This window comes from Megalopta genalis, chromosome 7 (genome assembly GCF_051020955.1).
Source record: "Megalopta genalis isolate 19385.01 chromosome 7, iyMegGena1_principal, whole genome shotgun sequence".
In the NCBI taxonomy this organism is placed as follows: Eukaryota; Metazoa; Arthropoda; class Insecta; order Hymenoptera; family Halictidae; genus Megalopta; species Megalopta genalis.
Window position 1 is genome coordinate 11,229,070 of NC_135019.1, and position 26,349 is coordinate 11,255,418.

The following is a 26,349-nucleotide window of genomic DNA, read 5'->3' on the forward strand; positions in this document are numbered from 1 at the left end:
CCTACGAAAGGCCGCCGAATGAACCTAATAATTAGGACTCGGGATCGGAAGGCGAGACATCCGGCGCGACGAGCAACTTTGACACCGGGCCGGGTCGGGCCAGCCCCGTTTTCCGTTTGGAAATTGCTCGGGGTCCCGGGTCCCGGGCCCCGTCGATCCCGCTGGTCGGATCGAATTTCGATAATGACGAATTAAGAGACAAACGGTCTCGGCGGATTTCATTAGGCCGACGACGCGACGGGACGGGATGGGACGGGATGGGACGGACGGGACGGAACGGGACGGGGTAACCGGTTCGCGACGGGAACAACCGGGGCCGCGTTTGCAAATTGCGGTGGGGAATTATCAGTAGCAGCTTGTAAGCACGAGGCGGAGGATCCTTCGGGCCGTGGTATGCCGAGGTATCGATCGCGCGTGAAAATGATTCTGGTCGTTACAAGCGAATCGAACGCTGTTACATGATCACTCACGGCGTCGAACGTGCCGAAGTGTGGGCTCGCAGGGATCATTAATGCGGCAAGGTCGGTGAAAGGAATGATAGCTCCGTCCTCCTCCGTGTCTCCAGGTCTCCTTCACCGTGTTCCCCGGTGTACAAGCTGGCTCGGAAATCGTCGAGACCGATCCTCCTCGGAACTCCACTATCGGGATTCGTCGGGGTTTCGATCGGCGATCGTCTTTTAACACTAGAAACTACCGAACCAGCCAAAACGACTGGTTCCTGGCGTTTTCTTTTACAGTTTCTGATACTAGAAAAACGTTTTTAGAAGAAACTTTTAGGTACATTTCTTTATTGGAGCATATACGGTAATGTCTCCCTTACTGACGCTCAGATTGCGCACAAAAATGGACAATTTGGGAAGAGGAGATACGATTGTTCGAGCCTTGCAACTCGTTTTTATAGTTGTTGACAATCGATAACCATAAGAAACGAGCCACAAGGCTCGAACAATCGTATCTCCTTTTCCAAAATCGTCCATTTTTGTGGACAATCTGAGCGTCAATTAGAGAGACATTGCTGTATTGTAATATGAATCGTGCGACATTGTTCTCTTCGAAAAAGTAAAATTGACAATTAATTCGATATGCAGGAAATTCTCTCCAATTGTCCCTCAGCTCGTGAACAAAAATGGAGAATTTGAGAATAGGAGAAGAGATACGATTATTCGAGCCTCGCGGCTCGTTTTTATAGTCGCCGATTGTATCTCCTCTCCCGAAATTGCCAATTGTCGTTTATAAGCTGAAGAACAATTAGGGAGAGTTTACTGCCCTCGGAAACGAGTTATCGAGTTCTGATAAAGGAAATGATGTTGAAAAATCTTCAAATTATATCCTCAGATTTTTGGATCTCGATAGTATCGCTAGTTTTTGAGCGACAGTTGCTTGAGATCTGAACTGTGTCCGAGCGTGACAGCGGAGGGTTGATGTTGTTGAATGTATTATATAAGGACTCTTTCGTAGGAAACGATTGACTAAATTTCTCAATCGCGGCATAAATTGTAATAAAAATATTGAAAAGTTTAAATAAATTCGAACTCGTCATCGTTATGAAGCAACGCGCGCCAGTCACGTTAAAGACTCTGTGTTAAGTAAGCAACTTGTGCCGTCTGCGAAACGGACATCGCTTAGCCACTAAGCCAGTGGAGTCACAGAATAAATAATTGTTCGAGATACTCGAGAGTTCATTCTCGCGTCGAATCGTCGAAACGAGGACAATACAGCCGGCTCTGGCGGAAGCCAAACCGCGAGGATTTCCCCGACCGTACGCGGAATCCGATCGGATCGTTGATAAGTAGTCGGCAGCGGCTGCCAACACAAATCAGTCAAAAATTGTGCGTCGGTCAGCACGCTTCCGATTTCGCGGCTGCGACGAAAATCCTATTCTACGACGTTTCCGTTCGAGTTCCGCCATAGTAACGCAGCCGATAGTACGCATGATTCTCTCACACGGTTTATAAAACGCATTCATGTATTCCGCGTTGTTGGTGCTACTCGGACTCGTTAACGTTCATCTGTTATCTGCCGCATCCAGCAACGCGATGTACGAATAGCTTATTTGTTTATTTATTTATTTATTTATTTGTTGTACGGCCAGAAAACATGTTCGTATATAATATGGAAAGACATCCGTTGGGTTGTGACACAGAAAAAAAACTTACGGAGAAAGAAAGAAATTTAATAGAAGTACAAGTTGCGCGTCGTACAAGACAAAATGGAGACTAATGTAGGGTAAGTGTGTCAATTACTGTGCCATCATCTGATCACTGTGCACTTACAATAATTTTACCGATATTTAAGATCATCATGAGAGATAAAAGATCTTGAATTTTTCCAATAAAATTTGATCCGTCATTTTCGCAATCGAAACGAAACTTTCGCTTAAAAAAACGCATTAAAAATGCCGAAACCATATCAAAATTCGTTATGCACATTTTATTAAATATTTCGCGTTTACATATTTCGCTTATGAAACAAATTTATACTCGCATAAAAGGCATCAACGTGTAATTGAAATATTCTGGAACAAATAATTGAGACACGTGTAATTGAAATATTTTGAGACGAATGATTGAAACGCGCGTAATCGAAATAATTGAAACTATTTAATTCGCCCAGAAATTACGGACGTCGCTTTAATGGCCACAGTAATTGATCCACTTACCTTCAGACAGTCTTACGACCGGGACACATAAAATCTGCCGAAAAAGCCCATAAAATACGAGTAAACATTTTGGAGGAAATGGCCACCCATAGGCGTTGTAATCGTGGATAGCCGGCATAGTGGCTACATAACGGGCGTCGTTTAACCCGAGGACGCATTCGTGTTTGCAGATCATTCGACGCGAGGAGGAGGCGTCGAGCCAGCTGTCCCGCAGACGAGTCCTGCGAGCAGCACGAGCAGCTCGAGCCAGGTGAACCAGGCGAGTCAGCCAGCTCACCAGCCAGCTCACCAACAATCGGTACCACCGCCTACAACGACGACACCTCAATCCGCTCAAATGGGAATCTCCACGGATGAGGTGAGGCCGGCCGAGGAGGAGAGCAACCACCCCAGAGCAGCGCCGACCAGCCCTGAAAGCGAAGCCGAGGTCGACGACTTCGTTCCAAAAAGGAAGCAGCGCAGATATAGGACTACCTTCACCAGCTTCCAGCTGGAGGAACTCGAGAAAGCTTTCTCGAGAACTCATTACCCGGACGTGTTCACCAGGTACGTAAACGACGCCTCCGATACATTTCTTCGCGATCCCATAAACCTACGGCGCGCCACCGTGTTGTCCTAGGCTCCGGCTTCGTTTGCTACCGGACTCCACTCGACAGCACACCGTTTCATTCATAATATTAGGGTGTCCCATAAGTTCTTTAATGGTTCAATATGTACCTATAATTGGCTCGGTATCGTCCAATCCTGTTCGGCCGCGTTATTGCGAAAGTTGCTGCGAAGGGAACTGGAATTTTGATGGGTCGCCGGCGAACACGATCTTAGGCCTTTCGACGGCAGTCAGAAATTAGAACGGTATTTGGAATTGTATTAGAGTGTCCCATAAGAGTTCTCTCCTTTTTTCTGATGCGAAATGATTATACGATATTTGTTGTGTAAGCTTGATTTATCGAGTTATACTCAATATGAGTTACACTGTATATGAACCGTTATGATCTCTATTACCTCCTTCCATCTTTTAGGAAGCTTCGTCATACCGTCTTTCCAAGAGTATTGAGGCTTATTTGCAAAATATTGTTCAAGGTGCGTTTTTATTTCGCTTACGAATTTAAACCGTTTTTCACGGAGAGAATTTTTTCACGAGAAGAACAAGTAATAATCGGATGGAGCAATGTCTGGGGAGTACGGAGGATGAAGTATAACGTCCCAATCGAACTGCAATAATTTTTGTCTTACGACCAACGCAACATGCGGTTTTACGTTGTCGCGATGAAAAACGACGGCCGCGTCGGTTCGCCAATTCTGGCCGTTTTTCTGCTATGGCGGCTTTCAATTCATCGAGTTGATTACAATATTTAGCTGAATCGATCGTTTCACCTTGAGGAAGGAGCTTCTAGTAGACTACACCTTTCCAGTCCCACGAAATGCACGAAAGAACTTTCTTCGGATGAAGTCCTGGCTTCGCAACAATTGAGGGACTATTTCCTTTCGACCAAGTTCGTTTTCGAGGCACATTTTGGTATAAAATCCAAGTCTCGTCTCCAGTGACAAGCCTCTTTAAGGGTGCGAAGTTCTAACGAAGTTCAATTATATTTCTTGAATACGCCCATTGATCGAATAAAATCGTAAAATCATGTTACAAGTATAGAAAATGTTCTACTTAGCGTACGATTATCTTCAACGTCCAACCACGAATGCCTCTGACATCGCGAGTCGTCCGAGACTCGACCGACGTTTAATCCAACGTTGAGAAGCAAATCACAGTCGTTAATGCGACGAAGTAAATTTCGTTCTGTAGGAACACGTGGAACCCATATGTCAAGTTTTGAAATTAAACCAAGACATTTCACGTGATCATGAACGGTCGAATTCGACAAATTTAACCTCTCAGCAATGCCTTTATTTTGTCTTTATCGGCATCAATGGGCCTTCCAGAACGTGGTGCATCTTCAACATCGAAATTGCCGGAACGAAATTTTGCAAACCAATTTTGCCATTGTCGTTCGGTCAATACATCTTCTCTATTCACATCGCATAATTTTCGCCTTGCTTGAACCGCATTTTTACCTTTTCGATAGTAAAAAGAGTAAAATATGCCGAAAATGCTGCTTTCGCGATTTTCCATCTTTGATAGGGCACCAAACGCGAAAACTATTGCCAAGAATCAAATAAAATTTTTAACAAACAAACCTTACTGTATCAGCTGTCAAAATATATAATGATTATGCGGCTTAAGTGTGAAGTTGGCTGTGAAAAAATACAATTAGGTCCTCTGTTAGGGAAAAAACGAAATTACTTTCCGAACAACCCGATATACAATGTATTCGGATGCTGGCAAATCTCGGAAACAAAGTGCGCACGAGGATCAGGCTGGTCGAGAGTATATAAACGAGTCTTTCACGCGACTGATAGGTTGTCGGCGTGCCTCCCGCAGGCCGAACCGATGGAAGAGGTGTCTAGTCGCGTTTGTCAGGTTCCAGGCTCCCCGTGTAACGGGATCAAGATACAGGAGGAACTCGCAGAGCCGGCTATTAGTTCCTGCCGGGCCCGAAATATTTCGTGACGGAGGCTCGCGCCGCGCCGGTCGCCGTCTGCACTCCCGTATTTATTGGGCCCGTTTCCAAACGAGATCGTCAACGGCGCCAACCTTTCTCTCGCACAAGATTTGCTTTCGTTCGCGAATTCGCGCACGGGCCGCCGTCGGTCCTTGAGCGGGATCGTAAAACCGACCCGCGCGTTTTTTCGGGGGCCTGTTCTTTTAACGGAACGATCTCCGTCGAACGTCGGTTCGTTGCTTCTGTTCGGTTTTAACGGGATATACGATTTCGCGAGAAGATAATAATAATAATAATAATAATAATAATAATAATAATAATAATAATAATAATAATAATAATAATGTTGCGAATCAACATTATTCTTAGCACTATGCCGCCCGCAGATCTTAGATATGATTCTTTTGTTTGACGCCGGCATAATAGCTTGGAAATTTTAGATTTTAAAAAAGATTTCGAAGATGGCGGTAATATAAATTCCTAAAATTAAGATATGTCGTCCAAGAATTTTCGTACTTAATTCTTCGTTAAATAAGCACAATTCTATAGTTAGTTTGCTGCCTTTTAACACCCAAGAAGTATAGTTCAAATGTTATTTCAATTTTTTTAAATTGCACCAAAGTGGTACCACCGGCATACAACAGATAGTTTTTGCATGGCACCGGTGTGGTGCCACCGGACGGCATAGCGTTAATTTTTAATAATTCTAATATAAGTTCTTAATATATATTCTTAATTATATTCTTTATTTACAATAAAGAATATAAACTATCATACAACTCGATACAATTATATTTCAGATTTTTCAATTTGAAATGTTGCTCGTTCGACGGTCCGATCTCGACTCTCTTCGATTGTCTGTTGGCAACACTCTTCCGTGGCAAACCCTATCTTCCATTATTTTTTAAGGAGTTGTTCACAACAAGGCAGTTTCACATTACAGCGACTTGATTCGGACAAGTCGCCGTAACAACAATAATAATAATAATTCATCATGTATACGGGTAGAAAAACCCTTTGTAACAGAGAGAGAGAGAGAGAGAGAAAGAGAGAGAGAGAGAGACAGAGTAATAACAAATTAGAGAGATTTTACATAGCAATTGCGTAAGTTCGAGCGAAGAGAAAAAAGGAAAAAAGAACAGAAAAAAGAGACAAAATATCGAATTAAGTTGATTTACATATATATGTGTATTTGTGATTAGCGGTTTAAAATTCACAGACAGCAAAGATAGATAGACAGAAAATCATGAATCTGATGATGCAACATTAATTTATTCGAGCCACAGATTCTGATACATATCTGCTTCAATTTGCTGATCCGCTCATTCTCCATCATCTCTTATTGTACAAACGGGTGTCTCACCCGTATACACAAACGACTTAAATCAGAATTAATTGAAATAACGTAATATATTAATTTATATGAGGCATAGGTTGTCAACTCGGTGCAGAAACTCCATCGGTGATCTCGAAAACCGTGCGGAATATCGTAACGAAAGAACGCGGCGGGAACACCCACATCGACGAAATGAGAATAACCGTGACTATAAAAACCACGGTGTACGTCGTCGAAAAGAACCGCATAAATTCGCGAATAAATCAGGGGCAGCAGCAGTATTCGGAGGAGGAGGAGGAGGAGGAGGAGGAAGAGGGACGCGGACGAACGCGAAGCGACGCGACGCGACGCGTACAAATCGCGCGCGCGGTGGCGTGCACGGGCCCCATAAAAAAGGTCGTCAGGATAACGAACGCGCGATGAAACGCGAGACGGCTGAAATTATAGACAAACGTCGCATAACGACGTCGAACGATCGTTAACGCAAGCGGCGGACCCGCCGCGGAATCCGGGAAAGCCGGCCGAAGATGCATCGATCGTCGAAACGGCTCGCGCCCTGCCATCGATCATGCGATTTTTCCGGACGGCGGCGGCGCGTCGTCGTCACGGAAATTCCACCGGCGTCAAAACGATAGTTTCGCGTTATTAAGTTCCCGCCGGTGGGATCCAGTTGCCGGCGACGGGGCGCAGCGCAATCTATCCTCTCTCCAGGCTTCCTTCTCCTCTCCTTCCTACGGGTCGCTCCTTCCTCGTTCACCTGTGGCTCACCTGGGTCCGAGCCGCACGGAAAGGAACGGAACGAAACGGAACACCCGGTAGGTAGGTAACTAATAGCGGTATAATCGCTCGTAATAGGTCCGGTCCTGCGGAGCCGCGGTATGGGTTCTCGTAATTAACGAACGTTAAGGGGAGGATATGCAGAGAGGACGTCGTACCGCATGCAGATCGACGCGACGGCGTGTCCATTCGATTTCGTCGGGAGCGCACGTCGACGATATCGCCACTTCGACCAGGCCACCAGCTTTATTGCCTCTTGTCCTTCCTGCGAACGACTGATTGACGCCCTTCTATCTCCATTATAATTGGGATTCGATTAACCCCCTTGGGTCAAGTCGATCCGCCGGCGGTCTTCTCGTCTTAACGACAGGCGAAACTTGTATCTCCGCCGCTACTCTCGAGTATTATTCAATTATAATTGACGACGTTTTAGACACATTGTCTGCCGTTCGTGATCGTCCGTCGGCGATTCGTTCAACTTCTGCAAACACGCTGCTCGAGAGTGTTATAGCATTGAAAAATTGGCCAACTTTGACGGACGATAACTCCGCGATGAAACGTCGTAGGATGATGATTTTTCTTTGAAATTAAAGCTTGAAACCTCTGCTCCAAGACAATATTTCCTGGTTGTAAATCGGACGCGTCCTCGCCGTTGTGACACTTTAAATACGAAGCCGTGTTTGTCACATTGACGACACGCACGTGACAAAAATGCAAGGGTTATTTTAAAGTGCTGCAACTTTGCGCAGGAAAATCGCAGCCGCGTTTCTTGTTTTTTTTTTTAATTAAAGGTGAAGGATCGAACTTTATTCGACTGTGAATGGCGTCTCTGAAAAAAATTTGACGAAGTCCGGGCATTTCGTCCAAATTGGTAATCTTCAATATGACAAATATGACCTCGCATTTAAAGGATTACAGTGGCGTGAGTGCATCAAAAAAAAAAGTTAAGATCCAGAAATATAGATCTTGAAGTAGATGTTTCAATGTTTAGTTAAAAAAAAAGTCATCATCCTACAATAATTTCTCGCGGAGTTATCGTCTATCGTGTATCGAACATTTTTCTGTGCTATAATTTTGTCGAGCAATTATATCGAGCCGAGAAATTAATAGAGTAGAACGTTCAATCTTAATTAAATGTTCATTAATTCTCCCACCGAGCATTGCATATGGATATCCTATGATTGAGCAATTTACATGTAAAACGCGAGTGGATAATCGAGATACTATTGCATTATCTTCGATGACATCAAGTTTCACTTGACATACGCGTCTCAAAGGTTTCAATTCTTCTTATTCGTTTCCATATCTGCATTTCGTCCATTTGTCTTTGTCACAAACATGTGAACACTCCGCCAATAACTTTTCTCGAGTACCATAATCCACTGTGCACTTTGTCCGTAATTCGTGTAACGTTGAGGTAGTCCAGGCAGTTTGGGTGAAGATCCAAGAACAAGTACAGAGTAATGTCTCTCTAATCGACACTCAGATTGTGCACAAAAATGAACAATTTGGGAAGAGGAGATACGATTGTTCGAGTCTTGCGGCTCGTTTTTTATAATTACCGATTGTTAATAACCATAAAAACGAGCTGCAAAGCTCGAATAATCGCGTCTCCTCTTCCCAAATTCTCCATTCTTGAGCACAATCTGAGCGTCAGTCAAGGAGACATTACTGTACATATAATGTCTCTCTAATCGACACTCAGATTGTCCACAGAAATTGACAATTTGGGAAGAGGAGATACGATTATTCGAGCCTAGCAACTCATTTTTATAGTCACGAATTGTCAAAGTTATGTCAAGGTTATGTCAAGGGTCGTATAATCGTGTCTCCTATTCTCAAATTGTCGATTTTTGTGCACAATCTGAGTTAGGGAGACACTGCTGTATGCCGGAAAGGATTCAAGCGAGAAGTATGCAGGCCTGATTGGCTGTCAGCCGCAGATAATCCTGTTTCGACGAATCGGATGACGAAGAAATAGGGTCTTGGCACGAGGAAAGCACGGTGTGCGATCCGGTTCGCCTCTCGGTCCTTGACGATCGTCTCCATCCTTGTTGACACTGGCGGCTGCGCCCTTCGAGGGTTATCCGGTTATGGTCGTTCCGGAGGGACCAGTGGGTCGGTCGTTATCAAGAAATTCGAAGTCGAGGCTCGCGTCTCGAGATAAAGGCTAATGTCCACGGCATCCCGTCGCATCGTCTCGGTCTCGGGGCCCGGGCTGGGGCTCCCTTTCTTCTGAAAGCGAGCATCGCTCGAGCCTAACGTTAATTTCGCAATTTCCTCGGCGAGACCGAGCAGCGACCGATAAAGAAATCGATCGACTTTTGCGAGCAGTAATCTTCAGTTTCCTCGGCGTCGATCATTTCCTTCGCGGCCTTTTTGCCGTTTTCATATAAATTAATCCCCACCTCTGGCCGCCGCGCCGCGGCGCAGCGCGCTCGTTTCTTGCTCCCTCTGGCCCCGGCCCCGTTCAGCCTCTCTGCGCGGTACTTCGGCATCGTGTTGCAGTATTAATTTCATACTAATTGGATTTTATGGTCGCTTAGGTTTATTGACTGGCCGGCGAGCAGAGGAGGGAAGCATGCTCGATGCATATTCATTAGCCGCGTTCGCGAACGGAGCCGCGCGCGATTACTCCCGTCCGATATCGATTCTCGCTAGACCCACGAATTTTCCCGCTGCTCTCCGGGGCCCAATGAAATCGCTCCGATAAACCATCTAGATACGGCGCAGAAATACAGACCGAGAGAGGGAGAGAGTAAGAGAGAGTAAGATAGAGAGAGAGAGAGAGAGAGAGAGAGAGAGAGAGAGAGAGAGAGAGAGAAAGAGGATGTTGCGCGAGGCCTTCGAACGCGCGGCCACTTACTTTTACGAGCTCTTAAGATCTAATTTAGATTAGAATCGTGTGGCTCGGGCTACCGTGGCTCGACTAATCATCCGACCGAACTTCCATCCAGCTGGAACAGCCTCGCAGTTCGCTTTTTCCCTTTCGATTTTCGTTTTCTTCTTGCCACTTTATCACCACGGGAGGGAAGGAGAGAGAGGAAAAAAGAGAGAGAGAGAGACGACAGCGAAAAAAGCCGGCCAGGGCACCGGATAGGTTTCACTTAGAAAATTTATCATCCGTTCGAGTGCTGCATCGAACGGATCCACCTGTTCCGCCGGGGCAGACCCAGGAATTCTTGGTAAATCATTCCGAAGAATACCTTTATATCCGTGGGGTGGGTCGGTGGTGAGTTTAATAAGGATGATTGTTTCCAGTGATCCGTGGAACGGAACCAGTTCCGTGGAGCTACGCCGACCCTGTCCTTCCCGAGAGAACCTCCCTCCTCGCCCTCTTCTGTCCACCTTGCCCCTCCGCTGCCGCCCCTGGCCCCCCTTGCCGCCCGCCGCTTGTCCAGACTTGTAACTTCTCCTGTCATTAATCGGCCGACGAGTCATGCTCCCGATTAGAAACGCCGCCAGCACCCAGGATCCGTTATTCGTTCGTTTCTCGGCCAAATGGGATTAGTGGGGCCCCCGCGACCGCTAATTAGAACGATCACCGTCCGAAATCTCCGGGCGACGATGGCCCGCGGGCCCTTTCATCGAATCGTCGCGTCATTTCACCTGGCGTCGTCGGTCTCGTTGCAAACCGGAGGCCCGTAATTCGCCGAGATCGACGGAGCACCCCACGATTTCTCGGCAACTTCAACCCTTCGCGCGCTCGAGGAGGATACCCACGTTTTTTCTTATTTTTTTCGACGCTTATTCTCTCTTCGCGCGCAGCGTCGAATGTGCTTTCTAACGCCACGCTTGAATTTTTAGCGGTTTTGAGCTAGTCGATTTCAGCTGGTCCGTCTGCAATCGAATAAAATAGATAAAATGAAAGAAGAAAATGAAATAAGAAAGGATGGAATGAATGAGAAAATAAAATAACAGAATAGACTAAAACGAGAGAGTCAAATAAAATAGGATAGAGTAAAACAAGAGAATAAAATAAAATACAATAGATTAAATTGAACTGAAACGCAATGATTGACTAAAATTATACTATTATTACACTATTAATACTATTCAGAAGATCGAGTTTATGCCTTCCCGAATCAAGATTTTGTACGAGTCAGTTTATTGTTCAGAAATTAAGACCTACAGTAATGTCTCCCTTACTGACGCTCAGATTGTGCACAAAATTGGACAATTTGGGAAGAGAAGATACGATTATTCGAGCCTTGCAGCTCGTATTTATAGCTGTTAACAATTCGTAACTATAACAAATGAACCGCAAGGATCGAATAATTGTATCTTTTCTACCTAAATTGTTCATTTTTATAGACAATTTGAGCGTCAATTAAGGAGACATTACTGTACTTGGCACGCAACGATAAACTTTATCTCTTGGAATTAAATGATTAAATCGAGTACCATTATCGAAACGGATAAGATCGGATAACATTACAATAGGGTTATTTGCATAGTTCGCGAATAAATCAAAGTATCGGGTACGGTGTGTACAAAAAAGTGTGAGAAATGAATTGCCGGAAGAAGAGTCGAGGTTTGACGTATTAATCTGTGGCGTAACAGTTGCAACGGAGTGAATTAATCGCACCCGTCAAGTGTTCGCGATTTGAAGGATCAGCCGGCATATTTCATAGCTCGTCCCTGTGGTTTTTACGCAGTTGTGGCAAACGAAAACAAGAAACAAACGCAAAACTGTAAACACATTATGAAGAACTTATTGACATTGTCGCATTATTTGCCGCTTAATGCAATTATTACGAGAGGAAAGACATTCTCGTGTAATAGATGTTTCGTCCAATTAACTTCGACAATTTTTATTTTGCATCAAGATCCGCGGTCGAGTCATAACTTCATTTCTCAAGAAGCGCTGCTTCGTCGTGGCTAATCACTGCTGGTTGAGAGAGGGAGAGAGAGAGAGAGAGAGAGAGAGAGAGAGAGAGAGAGAGAGAGAGAGAGAGAGAGCAGAGCGTGCCTCGCGCGAGCTAGCTTTTTGCGGCTCTCTCCTTGAAGAGGGTTGGGGGAGAGGAGAGGGTGAAAAAGTACGTTCAGAGGTTGGTTCGCGGTTCGATCGACGACAGTGTAGCGAATCGGTAATTGGCGGTACACGGCGCAGGGGTATTAAGCGGGAATTACGCACGGTTTTCGCGGCCGACTACCGCGAATCCGCTTTCGTCTCGGTCTATCGCGATCGAGAATCGTTTCTAGCTCGTTAAAATCGTCGGACATCGCACGCGGAAACATCTCGGGCCCTGCACCACTGATTTTTCTTTGTCGCGGAATCACCGCGAATTAATTTCCGTCCCTCGCCCCCCCCTCCCCCTCCCTCGGCCTCGCGGTTTCTCGCGAGAGGAAACCGTCGAAATCGCTCGGCGTCGATGCCGTCGGTAATTGCACGCCTCTGAACAGAACATTCTTGCAGAGCAGCGGCCAGGACGCATGATTTATACCGAGATTAATGGCGAATTCCGAGGGTTGTTCGTTGACCAACCCGATCGTTAGAGCCCGAGATGGATTGCATCGCATTACGCGCGGATATTACCTCGTAGCTACCAGGTTTTCCGTCGTGCCTCCTCGTCCCTGATCTGGCACACCGTTCTTTCGTGCCGCGAATCCAGCGATGCGATAGCCGAGACCGGTCCCGGGGAAGCGCGTGTCCTGCTACGAAGCGGTCCACGCGAGTTTGATTGATGCACGTCCGGCGCAGAACAAGAAATCGGCCCGAAAACTATTCTGCTCGAAAAGCTTACAGCATAGAACAATTCTGGAGAAAAGTTCGCCAAATTTCACCGACGATAACGCCGTGAAAAATCATTGTACAATCACGACCGTTTTCTTTAAATTGAAGCTTGAGACCTCTACTTTAAGGCACCGTTTCCCGATTTTAAGTTCAATGAACCTTCACCGCTGCAACCCTTTAAACACGTGACCATGTTTGTCGTATTGAAAATTGCCAAGTTTGGCGACATGCACGGACTCCGTCAAATATTTTTCGGAGATGCCGTTTGCAGTCGAACGATCTTCGATTCTTTCTCTTTAATTAAAAAAGAAACGTTGCTGCGATTTTTTTCGCGAAGTTATAGCACTTTAAAGTAAACCTTTGACAAATCTCGGAAAGTAAATCTCGAAAATTCCTCAATATTCGGACCGTTGTAACTTTGACAAAAACAAAAAAATCGTACAATCTTCGAATTGGACTCGTTTCGAAGCTTGAAGCCTCTACTTTCACAGCCCCGTGGTTATTTTGATGTGAAAAATATTTTTCTCAAACAGCAGATAGAAAACTGAAGGCACTCTTTTCCTCGAAAATACGATAAATTCAAATGCGTGTAAAAACGTTGCAAAATCATTTTCGGAACTGAAACTATTATCGATTTAAAGATTGAAGTCTCCCCTATACATTGACGCCTGAAAAGTTCATGTACGATTTTTTTTTAGCTGTTTCATAATGCAAAAACGACCAAGTTCGACCGTGTAGAATGTAGAACGTAAAGCACAACTTCCGTTCGAAGCTGGATAAAATTTGCAGAGAAAAGTTCATCGATGTTTTAACCCCTTAAAACTCGCATCGTTTTAAGGAGAGGCCGTAAAACAAACGGAGAAAGGTTTTAAAGCCGAGTAGAAGAATCGGTAACGCGGCTCGATGGAGAAGTTACAGCCTTGTTTCGCGTAATTACCGACTCACCCTCTTAGGAAAGTGGACGGAGGAAACAAAAAAGAAGATAGGGTCCGGGAGCGTTTCCTTTGTCCGTCGAATTTCCACGAATCTAACGACTGGCTGAACACGGTCCGCGGCGACGATTTCGAGCGTGTTAAACAATAATAATTTAAGGTTGCGCCACGAGGGACAATCACGGACTCGGCAGCGCTCAGTGACTGGCTCGGTCCGACCTCCGAGGTTAATTAGATAATGTAATTGTCCGGCAATTACTCGAATTACCCGCGCGCCAAGCCTCTTGGCTACGCCGCCGCACTGCACGGCACAGCACACGCCACTCGCCATCCTTTTCTTCTCCTTTCTCTTTCCCTTTTTATCTTTGTCTCTCTTTATTTCTCTCTGTACCCCTCTCCCTCTCCCCCCCTTTCTCTCTCTCTCTTTCTCGCTGTTCACCGTACCACCGACCACCTGTCATTTTCCTCTCCGTTCCGCGCGAGATTTATGCAAACGTGTGTGCTGTACAATGTGTACAAACGACTGTATCCGCAAATATAGGCAGGTCTCGCTGATGGGTTCTCATAATCCATTTAGCCGAGGGAAAAATTCCTCGCGGCTAGAATGTGCACGTAGAAACGTCGCGCGGACTCCGCCGAGCGAACTGATTATTGCTGGTAATTTATTATGTGGGACGAAGCCGCTGGAAACGTCCAACGGAAAAATTGTGGGTGGTCGTTGCGGGGAACAGGAATTTCCACTCGATCACGACTTTGTCCGTCGCGAATCCGTTTCTATTTTAATATTGTAATTATTAGACGTCACGTACCAGTCGACGTTACACGAGTCTACTAAAACTTCATTAGAATTTCAAAGTGTAATTATTAGTAGACCGCGGATATTATGCGTTTACGGCAGAAGCGAATACACGAGACGTATGTAGAGCAGCGTGGACTTAAGAAGAATTTAAAAATATTGCAGCTTTCATTTTACTCTGTTAACATCATTAAAAGAAGAAGTGCATTTTTATCTAATTTCTGTTCAATGGAAGAGGCGATGAAAGTTTTTATTTTGCACAAAGATCCGCGGTTCAATTATTAGAGATATATTGGTGTAACTATTAGAGTCTAAAAGAGATTTCTTTCTTATTTATTCGATAAACGGGAAAGCCCTTTGGAAGTAAGCTTCACAGAGTCATTCGCTGATAGACGAAGCACCTAGCAATTGCTGTTCGCAACGATTAAATTTGGAAAAAATATCAAACGTTTCACGATATAAGTATTTATATTCGCAGATGAAAAAATCAACGAGCCTAATGTTTATATAATTTGTCGGTAGACAGCGGATTTTCACAACTATAACACATGATTGTAACGATTGGATAAAACGATGATAAAGCGGTGAACGCACGAATGAAAATAAATTTCTATTTAGCTTCGGTTCGTTGCAATTGTAGCACAACGATTTTATTTCGTATAAAAATCCGCGATTAACGGATCCTGTGGATCCAACGATCATCATCGTACACTGAAAAATTGCAGTAAACGTGTCGAACACTGTGCTCCAGAGAACGTCGAATCAAAAAGTGCAGCGAACGCGTCGGTTGACTATGAAATCGGCCGTTCGATCGTCGAGCAGGATTCTTGCTTAGCGTCCGACACTTCATTCTTGCCAACGATGTTTATTCATTGCTTGCTCTAGATATCGCGGAAGCTTAATGATCCGAGACGCGAGACGCGTGAACGTCGACGGACGAAAGTGTCGCTGGAACACGGGAGCGCGTTGCTTCGGAATAGGAACGAAAAGAAATAAAGAAGCCGCTGGACAGACGCGCGAGACGTTCCGCGGAAATGCGGTTTTCATCGGAGAGGTGGGCGGCGTGGCGAGGCAAAGCGAGGCAAAGCAAGGCGAGGCGAGGCGACGCGAGGCGGAGGCAAAGCGAGGCAAGGCGAGGCAAGGCGAGGCAAGGCGAGGCGGAGGCAAAGCGAGGCGAGGCAAGGCGAGGCAGAGGCAAAGCGAGGCGAGGCGAGGCGACGCGAGGCAACGCGAAGCAAAGTGACGCAAAGCGAGGCAAAGCGAGGCAAAGCGAGGCAAAGCGAGGCGACGCGAGGCGAGGAAGGACGAGGTGAAGCGAGGCGACGCGAGGCAGAGCGAGGCGTGCCGAGGCGACGCGAGGCAAAGCGAGGCGAGGCGAAGCGAGGCGAGGCGAAGCGAGGCGAAGCGAGGCGAAGCAAAGTGAGGCAAAACGCGGCAAAGCGCGGCAAAGCGAGGCGACGCGAGGCGAGGCGAGGCGAGGAAGGACGAGGCGAGGCGAGGCGAGGAAAGGCGAGAATGATTGCAGCAGAAGCACACGGTGCTAATCCACTTAGCGGTCGCTTCGAGACGGAGACCGCGTTCTATCGCGATGCGATTGCGAAACTGCGGTTCCGTTCTCGCATTGGTTCCGAAGCCGATTGCGGCTGCCGCCGCCGCCGCAGCGAGCCGGTGTCGCAAGAAAAACCGAGAGCCGGCTGTTGTGTATCGTTGGATATCGTAGGAAACGCGAGCGTTTTACTTCCTCCGTTGCGTACAGCTCGGCGAGCTGTTCTATCGGCCTCGCGATCGGCTGCGATTCCACCGCGATTTTAACGAGTTTTCCCGCTTAGAACGGAGTGAACTTCCCGTTTCACGATTCCGTTGCTGGAGATTCGTATCGCGCGACTTTATTAATCTTCAAATTCGTTTCGATATTCGTGTGTCGGTTTTTCTTTATTTTTCTACCGAGTTCTTTGAGGGCAATTGTAATTTTTTTGTTGGATTTTATTTATGATTTAATTTGCCGCCTGAAATATTTTGGAATTTGTTTAAATCGTTCGTAATTCTGGGTCAAATCGGACCCGATATTTTGATAGCCTCAAAATTAACTTTCAAGTGCATTTTCGCGGGACGTCCATTTTCTCTGCGACGCGTTATGAATTTTTCTCTGGCAGACCACTCGTCCGATTCAGTCGATTCTTTTTTAATCCGACTCGAGAAGGTTCAGGCTATATCGTACAAAATTTTCCGGAATCAAAGAAATAATCTTACAAGCCCGAAAATTCTAAACAAATTGATCCCGTAAAAACTGCTTGCATATCGAACGACGATGCTGAATCTAGCACACACTAATATTAAATGAAATGAAAATTTGGCTTGGTTGAGATTTTCTGGGATGGAGAATCCGGTGGGAAAATTCTTGTTGGACGTTTATAGATGTCGGGGATCCGTGAAACGAGTCGCACAAGGTTGTTAGGTCTCGCGCGCGACTAATCTCGGTACGTGCCTTTTGTGCCGGGCCGAGTCTTGCTCGCGATCTAGCACACATTTTCCCGTCGCAAGGACACGCGGCAGGGGAAGGAGGGACCCCATAGACGGTGGGGATAGTCACGTAATAATAACGATACACGGGAGAATCGAGGGTGACCGTGTTCGAGCCGGGTCGAGCCGAGTCCCCGGTGAACGGCGGGTGTAATTAGGGACGCCCCGTCTAACCGCGAAATTTCGTGATCTTATTAAATCCAGAAGGACGCTGCTCGCGAGAGCACGCCGCGCCGGAGAAAAAGGGAAAGGCTGAATGATTATTACTCGCAGGCCAAGGTGCTCCCGTCCTCTCTCGGCTCTCTTTGCTGCGAGACAGAAAGAGAGAGAGAGAGAGAGAGAGAGAAGGAAATAAAGAGAAGGAGAGAGAGAGAGAAGGAGAGAGAGAGAGAGAAGGAGAGAAGGAGACTGTTCCTTCGAGATCGCCTCGAGACAGTACTCCGCGTGTGAGAAATCGATCATAGATTGAGCGGTTATACACATAAATCAACAAAATTAAGGTTTAAGATATTATACGTTCTCTAGGATACTCTCCGAAAGTTTCATTCAGGAATTCGTAAAATTGCAAGCGTCACCGTTTCCAAAAATAACAACATTGAAAAATGTGTTTTTCTTGAACTGCAGTTTCCGAGATCGATAGAATGTCTCAGAAACTGTTGGACCAGTTTAGGTGAAACTTTGCAGCGATGATCTCACGGCTATCATCTAGCACTGCACGAAACAGATTTTTTATTCGAATACCAGACCCTTAATTTACACAAAAAAAATATTACAAATGAAAGCCAGTGTAAGTTTGAGAAATTCATATTTATTTCACGTAGCTAATTATGACGTTTCGTAAAACAAAAATTAACTTTGTTCTTTCTTTTTCTTTTTAATCGGCACAAACTCGAGATCCTCGTCGCTTGAAGTATTTAACGTCAAATAGAATGTCTCGATCGATGCCTTTTTAGGCAAGTACGCGTCGATGACTAGCAAACTGTAATGCATTTTTATCTCGTTCATCTCGTTTCAATATCGCCGAATACAATCAGCTTGCAGAAAGCACGCATCGTAAGTTTTCTTCTCGGTAATCAGTGTATACACTTATACAGGGTGTCCCAAAAATGTCTCGCAAACCGGAAATGAGAAGTTCCTTGGATCATTTGAAGTAACTTTTTCCTTAGCGAAAATGCAACCCGTGGCTTCTCTCTCGTTTACGAATTATTAATGAAAAACACTGACTAATGAGAGGCGAGCTCGCCTAGCGCTTGGCGGCCGAGCCAATGAGCGCACGAAGCCCAGTTCCGTTCATTGGCTCGGCCGCCTCGCGTCAGCTGAGCTGAGATTCGACCGCTCGACCGCTGGCGCCGTTGGCTCGGCCGGCTCGCGCTAGCTGAGTTGGGATTCGACCGCTCGACCGCTGGCGCCGTTGGCTCGGCCGCCTCGCGTCAGCTGAACTGCGATTCGACCTGCTCGACCGCTGGCGCCGTTGAGTCGGCCACCTCGCGGCAGCTGATCTCGCCTCTCATTGGTCACTCTTTTTCGTTAATAACTCGTAAACAAAGCCGCGGATTGCATTTTCGCCAAGGACGAACTTATTTCAAATTACCTCAGGAACCTCCCACTCTCGGATTGAGAGACATTTTTGGGACACCCTGTATTTATAAACATTAGATTAGTATAATATTAAAATTAACCAATACAAAATAAGGCTTAGAATAGTATCGCTTTCTACTTTTACAACTTCTAAGAAACTATATTTTCCGTTAGTGTTATAATTTCCTGTTTAGTGTTATAATTTAAGCATACGTTCAATTAAAAGTGTACCGCGTAAATTGCGGTACACTTTTGCCCTACCATTACTAAAGACAGAAATTTATCCAAAAGTCACATCTTCGACTTCGATCGGCTGTCGTTTCTCAAAAAATTAGTTTCCCCAAAATCTGCTTCGCGAGAAGCTGGCATCTTCCATCTACAGTAATCTCTCTCTAACTGACGCTCAGATTGTCCACAAAAATGGACAATTTTGGAAGAGGAGATACGATTATTCGAGCCTTGCAGCAAAGTTTTTAAAGTTGTTGACAATTCGTAACTAGAAAAGTGAACCGCAAGAATCGAATAATCGTATCTCCTCTTCCCAAATTGTCCACTTTTGTGGACAATCTGAGCGCCAATCAGAGAGACATTACTGTACTTCGATTCGAAATTAAAGAAGTTTTACATAATTACCCGCGTAATATGCATGTCTGCAGCAAGAAACATAATTGCACGGACTGATTTCATGCTAAACCAGCGCACAAGGTTTAAGGTAATCGAGAGTGTAGCGAGGACTCCAGAAAGGGGGATAGACGCGACGAACACCGGTGATGAATCGTCGAAAGACGGCGCGAATCGACTCGGCAGTCGATCCTCGAGAAGGTCCCTGTAATTTCGCGCGGGTCCATCGATGAATCGCGTCCGTTCGAGTGCTCCTAAACACGAGATCGCTGCGATCGATTCGTGTACCGGCTACCGCGGCGCCGCGATATAATCACCAAGATTTCCTTGCGATTTCGTGGAACATCTGGGCAATTTGCGTGCGAGATGAGAATCCCCGCGGGGCCCCATCTCGAGAGACACACGGATTCGCAGATTCCACGCGGTAATCATCGGGCCTTTCGGAGATGGGACGTTAGAGATCGGGAAACGATCGGTTTCCGGTGTTCGTCTCGTCCTACCGACGCTTTGTCCTTGCGATTTTTAATAGACCACCATGCCCATGCCCTTGCATAGTTCGCCATGGGGTCGGTAGTCATCATAACGATGGAAGAAAACGAAAGAATGATCCGAAAAATTATTATGTTTTGATGCTGTCTTCTGTCGTGCGAAGTACAGTAATCTCTCTCTAATTGTTCCCCAAATTGTGCATCAAAATAGACAATTTGGGAAGAGGAGACGCGATTATTCGAGCCTTGCGGCTCGTTTTTTATAATTACCGATTGTTAATAACCATAAAAACAAGCTGCAAAGCTCGAATAATCGTATCTACTCTTCCCAAATTGTCCATTTTCGTGGACAATCTGAGCGTCGATTAGGGAGACATTACTGTACTTTCGAAATGTCTTTTCATACTATTCGCATCTTTACAATCGCCTCCGAAAAATTTCATGTTGTTACTGTTATGAAAAATGTTTAAATGAAACTATTTATTATTACTAAAAATTTTTAAAATATCGCTCAAGATTCTCGTCTTGTTTCTACAGTGGAGAATATCAAAAGAAAATTATCCATTGCAAATTTCTGTGCGATTATCGTTTGCTCGTCGATCATTTTCCAAATGCGATCAAAATTGGATGATCGGAAGAATTTTAGTTCCCTGGATCTCCGCAAATTTTAAAAGATGGCGTCACATGCTTTCAATCTTTAACTATTATCTCTACTATAGAGATTATCCAAAGAAAATTATTTACTGTTGCATATTTCTTTTCTATCGTTGTTTGTTCGTCGGTCGTCCTCCAAACACGTTAAAGATTGAATAATGAGAAAAGGTTTAGTTCCCAAAGCCGCCACAAATTTTAAAGGATGGCCCCATATGCTTTCAATCTTTAACTATTATTTCTACTGTAGAGATTATCCAAAGAAAACTATTTACTGTTGCAAATTTCTTTTCTATCGTTGTTTGTTCATCGCTCATCCTCCAAACACGTTAAAGATTGAATAATCAGAAAAAGTTTAGTTCCCAAAGCCGCCGCAAATTTTGAAAGATGGCGCCTCGTGCTTGAGGAACTCCGTGAAGATCCTTAAATCGCTAAACCTTTCCACAAATTTTCTGCGCCTTCTGCCGACCGTTTCACTTATCGCAATTTCATCTAACTTGGTTTGTACACGTCGATTTCGTAATTGACACGATTGAAAGTACCTTGGAGAGGACGCAACGTTCCGTTTAACAAAGAGGAGAGAACCACTGGTCGCGGCGGCAGCCGAAGCGGAAACGCCGCGGCGATCTCGTTACGTAAGGCTCGATCGATTTGAGATCGCGGCGAAGTATCGTTCAATTTATTAGAAATAATCGTATTCGCGGCGTATCCTCGGGGGAACATAGTTACATGCTTGTATACTTTTTATTACATATGTCAGCCGGCGATATTATCTGCGCGACACCGCGGCAGCCATGAAAACAGTCGGCACACACGGCCGCAGCCGTCACGCCAGCTCCACACCAGCGCAGCGATTCAATTGAAAATCATGCATAATGTCAGTAGACATAATGTAATTAATTGATAGCTGCCTGGCAACGACGCGGCAACGGCAGCAGCACCGACGGGATCAGCGACGACGGCAGCGGCGCGGCGGCTCTGCTGCAGTTACAAACCTAATTAGCCTAATCAATGTATGCGATTATTCCTGTCGCGCAGAATTCTCAGTTTTTCTGCGGCAATTAGCGAGTTGTTTTCCCGTGAGGGATTTGAATGCGAGATCGACGCGGCCGAGATCGAACTTTTCTTAAGATTCAACGCGCAATCAGATGCGGCGCGTTTTTTTTTTCGCGGACGCACGTAGGTTCGCGAATCGCCGCGGCACTTTCCGTCTATTACGTTAATCAAGCTAACGATTGTTTTTGCTTCCAGGGAGGAGCTGGCTATGAAGATCGGGCTCACGGAAGCGCGGATACAGGTCAGTAGGGTCAATAGTTTTATCGACAACATTGCGTCAAAAGGATCGAGTAAAAAGCAAGGACGCCGCGCCGGCAAGATGCGAGCCCGTTTTCTAGCCGATTTTCTCGAGCTGCGATTCATTCGTTAATTACAGTTGATCGCCTAGCCATTCGTCTAGTCATTCGCTCTTCCGAGTGGGAGGCAATTTAGGGGAATTTCGTAGAACGATTCGCACCAATATTCGAACGTCATTCAAAACGGAATAACTTCCTTTAAACGCGGACTTTATCAATGCATGTAAATACCTGTATCGAGTCGATATACAATAAAATCTGGACTGTCCGGATAATAGGACAGTTACATAGTTGCATTGCCTGATTTAATCTTTATCGACGTATGCAGTAAATTGTTTTACATACGGATCGCCTGAAGTCAAGCTCTACATTGTCGCATTTAATCTTGATTAATTTATACAGCAATTATTACATTGCCAAACTCATTTGTATTCATTTATACGGCACTTATTACATTGCCAAACCTCATTTTTATTGATTTATGCATCACTTATCACGTTGCTGCACTTACCGATAATTGATTTATACGGTCTATCATTTCGCATGTGGATCACCTTCTGATCCGACCGATTAAATATAAAACGTATTTGCTTAACAGAGAAGTTCTGACCTCGGAAGACCACGGGTGGTCTACTATTTTTTATTCGATATCCGATTCATGTACAGCAAAACTCACGCTATCGTATGAACATAATTTCTGTCCGCTCGTCCCGAAAGTCCTAAAACCACAACACGGTCTGATAGGAAGGCAGCTGAGAGCCACTGTCGCAGTGAGAATGACACGATACCCGGGACTCGCAGCCAGGATATAATCATTTTCAAGAATCCCTGAACGCGAGGACGTACATGTGTACCCCCAAAAATGGACCCGCGATGTCCACGCGATCTTCGTCAAAATGTATTTCTTTTCGGGCCGGAATTGCGCAAATTGTTCGGCAGCTATAACAGCGGACAGGACGCGCGCTAATTTAACAAAACGTTTCGGGGAATCGTACTTTCGCTGATCGAAAGTGCTCCCTATCCAGCAAGATTTCGACAGCGTGTCTGCCGTGTCCCGTTCCCGTCCGTTAATCACTCTTCTTGTTGCCGTTGAAAGCCCGGTAAACCCTTTTCAGTGTGCAGGTTGGCGAGGCGAAGTTTCTAACTAACGCGATGCTACAAAATGAATAAGATGGAACATTGAACAACGAATTTCGTGAATTCCTTCTTCGAGAACGATAATCTAAAATGGGACGAGGCAAGTTTTAACGTTCATTATTCCCTAATGAACTAAATAAACGATCTATGGGACAGACTGCTTCTTCGGTGTGCGTGAAAACTGTGTCAAATTGACACGAGGGACGGACGGGGGTTGTTGCATTTCCTTTCGAAAGTTTGTGTGCAATAATAATTGAGTAATTCGACGCGATTAAAAACAGTGCTAATTGAATAACCGTAATTAAATGTTGCGCTTAGAAAGAAACGAATTTCGCGAATTCCTTCTTCGAGAACGAGAACCTAAAATGGGACGAGGCAAGTTTTCGCGTCGTTCAGAACTAAATGAACGATCTATGGGGCAGACGGCTTCTTCGGTGTACGTGAAAACTGTGTCAAATTGCCAATAATAATTGGGTAATTCGACGCGATTAAAAACAATGCTAATTGAATAACCGTAATTAAATGTTGCGCTTAGAAAGCGGACATTTACCGTCCAGTAGTTTCAGTCCTTCTTTAACTCCTTTCGAGGTAATTAACATGCTTCTAGACGTTCTGGATATTCGTTCGTTCGAACGTTCGAAAAAACTACACGATTTTGAACTGTATCTCGATTTGGGACCACTGTATCCCATCCAGATTTCAATTTCGTAGGACACCGTTCTAAGTTATTACCAGACAGCAGATTTTCTGCATTTTTGACCAAAATAACTGGGTTGAAAACAAAAATTGTGAAGAGATTGGAAGAATCTGTGTACAGTAATGTCTCCCTAATCGACGCTCAGATTCTGTACAAAAATGGACAATTTGGAAAGAGGAGATACGATTATTTCAGTCCTGCAGCTCATCCTTATAATTGTTGACAATTCGTAATTATAAAAACGAACCGCAAGGCTCGAATAATCGCATCTCCTCTTCCCAAATTATCCATTTCTGTGGACAATCTGAGCGTCAATTAGAGAGACATTACTGTATATTTTTTATACTCTAAATTTAATGTAATTATTACAACAGGAAAGATATCCAATTTACGTATCTTAACACTTTATCGTCCGGTCGTGGTTGAGGCTGCCACTCAGTAAGGACTGGCTTAGTCGCGCGCGCATTTGCTCCCAGTACCGGCTAAATTTTCGCTATTCATTGTGTTGTGCTTATTCCTTTAAAAATAATAATAAATAATAATAATTATTATAATTATAATTCATAAGGATATGGGGAGGTCAGCATACAGGAGGTCAGCTACTAACAAAACAGTAAAGAAGCGAAAACCGTCGATAGCTAAAAGTCGATTAATAGGCTATCGGTCGATAAGCATTGGCAATCGAAAAGCCGATTAATAGGCTAGCGATCGATAAACATTGGCAATCGAAAAGCCGATAAATAGGCTAGCGGTCGATAAAGTGTTAACATTACCTTAGAGAATCCTTATTTTGGATAAAAATTCACGTTCTAGCAACAATAAATCCTGTTCTCTTCCCGACAATATTTCTGTATTCAAGCAAACGTAAGCACGCAATAAATATAAATTTTCTTCTTCCCCTAAGAGATTATTATAATCGAGAAACTTCTAGTCGTCGTAACCGCGAAGAAAATGATACGGCAAGGGGTTAAAAAGGATCAAGTTGAAGGAAATGCCGGGATGAAGAGGAATCGATGAGGCCGCGGTTGGGCGGAGAGGAAAAAATGCAGTCGGAGAGGGGGGGGCGACCGGCGTCCGCGTAATTAATGCGGCACGATTAAGCACGAAACGACTAGGTTCCGGCGGCGGCGGCGGATCGTGGCTGGGTTTTGTTTTAAAAGCCGCAAGTCGGATGTTTAACTCCCTGCTGGGGGCAATTCCGCTCGCTGTGGGGGGTCCCGGCACCCGACCCCCCACACCCCGTCACCTTTAACTCTCCATACGCCTAGCAACGACTTTGCATGTTCGAACGGGGCCCGACCGATTGGTTCGATTCAACCGTGGACACACGCATACACACGGCTGCTCGGTCCTCTTCCTGCTCTCCCCCCTCTCTCCGACCCTTCCTTTTTCTCATCCCGAAGCGTTACGCAATGCTACCAGCGATTTGTAACCGGGTTTCGACGATTCTTCTTCGACCGGGAACGTAGCCGTCGAGCGCAAATAATTCCCAGTCCCCGGAACACAATTAGAAATTCCCATGAACGGAAAACCGAGGGAAATTGGCTCGGGTCGGAGCCCGGATCGATTTCAGCGGAAATATCAGGGAAAAATTGTTCCCAGAACATAATTAACCGTCGACACGATTCTCAACGATTGGAAAATAATTGGCGATATTTACGTGGGGAGGATGAGCGAGGAGCGCCGGGAAAATCAAGTGAAAGCTGTTTAGCGTTTCGAAACGATCACAATTGATTTGTAATCGTGCTCCGATATTTTTCCATGGATTTGCGAACGAAATGGTGGCGCAGAAATATTCTCCAGTCTCCAGAAAATAGTTACGAAACTTCTGCAAAGGGAAAATGTAGGAAAAACGAAGGCAAAATCGACAGAAAGCTGCCCAGAAAGCTGCCCGAATAATCTACGACGAAGTCTCCTCGCTTTTCGATCAGCTGCGAGCGAAGAGGAATATTTTTCGGTATCCAAAGAATAATTAGAAATTCCAACAATGAGAAAATGTACGGAAAAGTTGCGACTGGAAATTAGTCAGCAGCGGGAACGAAGGTTTTTAGCGAGTCATGATACTGTCTGGTCGCAGGCGATCAAGCTCGATCATCGAACAATGGCAGAGTCATCCCAAAATGCTCCCCACCTGCGCTCTCCCATCTCTGCCAAGTGTTCCCGCGATCAAGCTGCATCGTCACCGATTGTGTTCGGCTTGTCTACATCCCTCGGCGGTACTTTTGATTTATCTGCTCGCAGAGCACGCACCTGTTTTCGGGGAATCTTCATTGAAACTCACGGAATTTGTTAATGTACTTTATTGATTTCCTTGTGGATCGCAAGTGCGCGGAATTGCTATTACGATTTATCTCAGGAATCGAGATCGATGAAATTAATTAAACACATAACTCTATACGAGAAGGATGCAACAAACTGTTTCATTCGTTCGTTCAGATCGATCTGGCATGTGTTGAGTTGAAACGTATTTTAGAAACAACGTCGAGGAAGCATATTATGCTAACGAGAGATAATAA

General features: G+C 45.1%; 1 protein-coding gene across 1 annotated transcript in view; it reads left to right on the forward strand.

Annotated features, from left to right (window-relative positions):
• Window positions 1-26,349, forward strand: part of LOC117229191 (homeobox protein aristaless) — a 168,892-nt gene that overhangs the window by 133,626 nt on the left and 8,917 nt on the right. Inside the window, exons 3-4 of the mRNA XM_033485480.2 lie at window positions 2,830-3,205; window positions 21,899-21,944. Of these exons, the coding sequence (XP_033341371.2) occupies window positions 2,830-3,205; window positions 21,899-21,944 (422 nt within the window). The remainder of the gene's footprint in view (window positions 1-2,829; window positions 3,206-21,898; window positions 21,945-26,349) is intronic.